At 24.9% G+C, this 5,686-nt stretch overlaps 2 protein-coding genes across 2 annotated transcripts in view; one reads left to right on the top strand and one right to left on the bottom strand.

The window, feature by feature from the left end:
• Positions 1 to 2,448, top strand: part of LOC117181924 (histone acetyltransferase KAT8) — a 34,186-nt gene extending 31,738 nt beyond the window's left edge. The window contains exon 7 of the mRNA XM_033374947.1: positions 1,650 to 2,448. Coding sequence (XP_033230838.1) covers positions 1,650 to 1,869 — 220 coding nt within the window. The 3' untranslated portion in view covers positions 1,870 to 2,448. The remainder of the gene's footprint in view (positions 1 to 1,649) is intronic.
• Positions 2,449 to 5,227: 2,779 nt separating this feature from the next.
• LOC117182221 (D-aspartate oxidase) overlaps positions 5,228 to 5,686 on the bottom strand; it is a 34,750-nt gene continuing 34,291 nt past the window's right edge. Inside the window, exon 6 of the mRNA XM_033375305.1 lies at positions 5,228 to 5,443. Within this exon, the coding sequence (XP_033231196.1) occupies positions 5,333 to 5,443 (111 nt within the window). The 3' untranslated portion in view covers positions 5,228 to 5,332. The remainder of the gene's footprint in view (positions 5,444 to 5,686) is intronic.

The following is a 5,686-nucleotide window of genomic DNA, read 5'->3' as shown; positions in this document are numbered from 1 at the left end:
ATATCTCTTAAAATTGCTCTAATTTTTTTCCCAAATAATAAGTGTTCAATTGTTATTAATAAATCCAAATTTTAAGGAAATTTTGGTTAATATCCAGTATTTATATTATTTTCATTTGAAATAGTTTAAGCATACTTCAAAATATATTTTAAAATCATTTGAATCTTTCCTACAACTTTCAGAAAATACTGGATATTAACCAAAATTTCCTTAAAATTTGGATTTATTAATAACAATTGAACACTTATTATTTGGGAAAAAAATTAGAGCAATTTTAAGAGATATTTAAAAGTTTTAAAAATATTCCAAATAATTTAAACCCACAGCCTAATTTAAAACAAACTGTCGATTTTTTCAGATTTCAAACAAAAAATTTAGAAGCTTTTTAAGAATCGTGAAAGGCTTCAAAAGAATGAAAAACATTTTTCTTAAGATTCCTACGAAAGTTGAAAAGGATTTTTCATTTTGAAGAATTGTCTTAAAAGAATATTTAAAAAGATTTTAAAAGAATATCAAAATAGTAAAAAAAAATCTGGAAGATTTGAGGGATTTTTATTTCATTTGCAGTATTTTCTAAAAATTGGATTTGCAAACTGACAAAATAACCAAATTTTCAACTTTTAAAAATTAAAGAATCCAAAGATTCAGATTCAATTGCTATTTAAACACTAAAATTTAACAATTTCACTTACAAATTAAACCTTTTTTTAAATAACAAACAAAATTGTAAGGTCCAAAGTTTAAAACAGGGTGACCGTTTTAATCAAAGAAAAAAATTTTTAACTTTCAAAATTGAAGTTTAAAAGTGTTTAAATTCAAAATTTTTCTATTGAATTGTTCAATAAATAGTTCTTGAATTTACCCGTTTTTTTGTTCGTTTTTATTTTGCAATCTTACCAAATTGAAAAATTTTACTGTAAATCTTCTAAACTGTTTTTAGAAATTTTAGAAAAACCGTTTGTTATGTTTAATAACCTTTTTAAAATTTTCTTATACAGTTCATTGTTCAAAATAAAAAATTATTTAAAACTTTCACACGAATATAAGGGAAATTATTATTTTTTATTTATTTGAATTTCTAATAATTATTCAAATTTTTTCTGCATTTTTTATTTATTCTGCATATATTTAAAAATTGTCTGAGATGTTTCAGCTTCTTCTGTGACCATTTTTAAAGTCTTCTAAAATCTTTTTAAATAATTTCCTAAAATTAATTTTTCAAAATAAAAAATTATTTTTATTTTTCATTTTCGTGAAACTTTACCAAATTTAGAGAAAAACTTTACAAATTTTAATTATTTTTGAATCTCTCAAACTTACCCAAATTTTTTCTAAAGTTATGTAATATGGCAAAATTGCAAAATTTTGCTTTAAAATCTTTCAAAACCTTTTTAAAAATGTCCCAGTGGTATTTATGCACCTTCAGTTTTGCGGCTCCCCAACGGTAGGTATGGTGGGGATAAATTTCAGGCTGGATCTGGCAGCTCTGACATTAAATTAAAAATAGTAAACAATATGTAAAAAATATTTTATCCGCTTTTTTATAATTAAAATTTTATTTACTATAAGATCCATTTATTGGAAAAATTATATCTGACTTTGGAAACAACCCTATTGGCAAGAAATGACAATGCCTAATTGTGTTGCAGCAACATGACAAGCATTTCACAAACCGATATTATATCAACGCTGCAGAGCATGAATATGGTGAAATATTGGAAAGGACAGCACGTGATTTGTGTGACGCCGAAGCTCGTTGAGGAGCACATGAGGAGCAGCCAGTACAAGAGGCCGCGATTGACAGTCGACAGTAGCGCTCTGCGATGGGGGGCGCCACCGCGGAAGAACGTGAAACCTGGCAAAAAGTAGCGCGAACAACATCCATCCGCCGAGGTTTTTATTCTCAAATTGTTGCATCCAAGCGCTACCGGACGACTATCTCTGGCCAGATAATCGTCAAACAAATCATTCTCAATTCCATAGAGCGCTCGCTTTAATAATTCCCTGCTGTATTTTTGACGAGCCCGATGAAAAAAAAAAAACAAACAAACAGAAAAGAAAAATCATCATCATGTTTCGGGGGAAAAGTTGTTGGGAGAATATTCGATAGCGATCGAGTGACCGTGACCATATGACCATGATCCGTGATGGAGCTTTGATTTTTTTTTTTTGAGCGCCATCTTGCCTTTTACGTGAAATCTTTTTAATGATCTTTGCGGATAAGTCACGAATAAATCAATATTTGTGTTTCAAAGTGAAAGAGGTTTGAACGCAGACTCGTGTCTGTTGTGCAATTATTCTTGTGCTTGTCTCAGGAAGAACATCATCACGCGCGATTATTGCGCATCGCATGTGATACAATTGGGTACGAACGACTTGATCCAGTATTAATGCGCAGTAGTGATTTTCTTATGTCAATCCGAAATAAAGCGTGTTTTTTGTCGATAATTTAATGTTTTTTTTTGGGCTTCTCTTTTTTCAGGGGTTTTTTTTTTTTTTAATAGAGTAATTTTATCGAAATTGCGATGAGTAATTTAAATCTTTTAGCCTATTATAAAAGAAACATCTCGTGTAGACAAAATCTTGCTGCTGAAATTTTTTTGATCCGTCTAGATATAATTTATCTTTTGTTTATTACAGAATAAATAAAGATATGTCGAGGCAATTTTTGTTGAGGGTTTAAACTTAGAAATTATAAAAATGATTAGTTTAAAATTTCGATGTTTATTCAGTTTTAGAATTAGAATAAGATATGGCTATACAATGGATTTTTCGAGGGGTTGACCACTCGGTTTTTGAGTGTACAACAGATTTGAAAAGGTTTCAAAATATTTCTAAAGCTTACAAAATATTTTAAATTATTTTTAATATCTTTAATATGTCATAAATATTTCACGGATGTTAACGATTTAAAAAAGGCGAGCACGCCAGATTTTAATAAAGATTCCACAGCAGTTTCACAAACATTTTAAAATTTTAAAGATTTAAAGGATTTCAAAAATTGGAAACAACTTCAAAAGATTTTAAAACATTTTAGAAGATTTCAAAATATTTTAAATAATTCCATTACTTCAACGAGTACAAAAAATTTTCTAAAGAAAGATTCAAGAAAGGTCTTATAAACATTTCAAAATATTTCGTAAAAATTTGGAACATTTCACAAAGATTTTAAAACTTATAGAGTTTAAAGCTTTTAAACAATTCCAAATTTTTTTGGGAGATATCAAAAGATTTCACTAAGCTTTGTAATAATTTTAATAATTCCAACGAAATTTACAAATATTTCAAAAGATTTCGAACAGTTCGCTAAGGTTTCGAACATTGCACAACGATTTTAAAACTTTCAAAAGATTTTGAATAACTTCCAAATTTTTTAGGAAATGTGAAAAGATTTCTGAAAAGTTTCCAAGATTTGATAAAACATTCATAAAAATTTCAAAACCATACAAGAATTTCAAAGATATAAACAAGGTTTTGGTAAAAAATTGACCTTTTTGTTTGGAAATTAATTTTCGTGTTTTAATTGAAAATTAAAGTAATCCAAATAATTATTCGCCATTAAAGTTAAAAATTCATATTTGTGGTTAAAAATAAAACCACTTGGTTCAAAGTTAGTTTTTTTTTATTAATCTTTTTGGTAAAAAGTTTTTTTTTATTTCCAGTATCTATTCCGTTAAAAAATCATCTCTTTGATTAAAAAATTAATTGTTTTGTTGAAATTCAGTTTTTTTTAAATTAATTTTTTAACTAAAAATTTAACTGTTCAATTAAATTGGTTTTGATTTCAAATTAAAATCTTTTTTTGGTTGAAATATCAACTACTGTTTTTTTTTAAATTCATCTTTTTTAGAATGAAAATTTAACTTTTTTGTTAAAAATTAATTTTTTTGGTTGAAGATTCGAAATTTTAATTGAAAATGTATCTGATTCAAAATTAGCTATTTTATTGAAAAGTCATTTTTTATTCGACTGAAAATTAATTTTTTCCTAAACTGAAAAATTATCTGTTTAATTTTTGGTTGAAAATTGATATTTTAGTTCAAAATTGAACTATTTGGTTAAAAATGAATCTTTTTAGTTGAAAATGAAACTGTTTAGTTGAAAATTAATGTAATCTAATTAATTATTCGCCATTAAGGTTAAAAATTCACATTTGTGGTTGAAAATAAAACCACTTGGTTCAAAGTTAGTTTTTTTTTATTAATCTTTTTGGTAAAAAGTTTTTTTTTATTTCCAGTATCTATTAAAAAATCATCTCTTTGATTAAAAATTTAATTGTTTTGTTGAAATTCAGTTGTTTTTTTTAAATAGATTTTTTAACTAAAAATTTAACTGTTCAATTAAATTGGTTTTGATTTCAAATTAAAATCTTTTTTTGGTTGAAATATCAACTACTATTTTTTTTTTTTTTTTTGAAATTCATCTTTTTTAGAATTAAAATTTAACTACTTGGTTGAAAGTTGAACTTTTTTGTTAAAAATTAATTTTTTTGGTTGAAGATTCAAAATTTTAATTGAAAATGTATCTGATTCAAAATTAGCTATTTTATTGAAAAGTCATTTTCTATTCGACTGAAAATTAATTTTTTCCTAAACTGAAAATTGAATATTTCATCTTCTTACTTGAAAATTGGTTGAGAATTAATTTTTAAAACTGAAAAATTATCTGTTTAATTTTTGGTTGAAAATTGATATTTTAGTTCAAAATTGAACTATTTGGTTAAAAATGAATCTTTTTAGTTGAAAATGAAACTGTTTAGTTGAAAATTAATGTAATCCAATTAATTATTCGCCATTAAGGTTAAAAAGTCATATTTGTGGTTGAAAATAAAATCACTTTGTTCAAAGTTAGTTTTTTTTTTATTAATCTTTTTGGTAAAAAGTTTTGTTTTGTTTCCAGTATCTATTCCGTTAAAAATTCATCTCTTTTATTAAAAATTGAATTGTTTTGTTGAAAGTTATTTTTTTTTTATTAATTTTTTAACTAAAAATTTAACTGGTCAATTTTTTATTGAAAGCTTTTTTTTATAAGTAGAAACTTGAAAATTCTATGTGGTTGAAATTTTTTTTTATTTGAAAGTTAAACTTTATTGATTGAATTTTTTTTTACACATATAAATTTTTAAACTGTAAATTTAACTATTCGAATTTTGGTTTAAAGGTGATCTTTTTTAGTCGAAAATTCAAATATTTGATTTGGAAATAATGTATTTTCTCAAAAAGTCTTGTTTATGGTAAAAAATTAATCTTTTTGTTTGAAAATATTTTTAAAAATTGTAATAAACATTCGATTAATATTTAATTGTTTATATAAAATCCCGAAAAAAGGGTATCTACAGTTTGGAAGACATTCTGCGTGTTTCTTTTGCCAACTCTACTGCGTATTTTGCAGTTCCAGGAGCTGTCGAAACACCATAACCACCATGGCCATAATTATGTACTACCTGCAAGAAAAAATAATTTATAACATTATCAACGGCTTAAAAGTTGAAATAAATTTTCGAAATCGGGTAAGGATTTTTTTAGCGTTGAATTTTTCAAAGTAAACAAAAATTATTGATTACATTTAATTGATCACTTTTTTTAATTAATAATATTATACATTGCAAGAGGATAAATTAATAAATTCAATATTTTTCGTTTGAACGGAGATAAAATTTTTAAAAATTCAAAATATAAAAATAATA

This window comes from Belonocnema kinseyi, chromosome 10 (genome assembly GCF_010883055.1).
Source record: "Belonocnema kinseyi isolate 2016_QV_RU_SX_M_011 chromosome 10, B_treatae_v1, whole genome shotgun sequence".
NCBI classification, from domain to species: Eukaryota; Metazoa; Arthropoda; class Insecta; order Hymenoptera; family Cynipidae; genus Belonocnema; species Belonocnema kinseyi.
The sequence above is the reverse complement of the archived record's forward strand: the minus strand, read 5'-3'. Positions and strand labels throughout refer to the sequence as shown.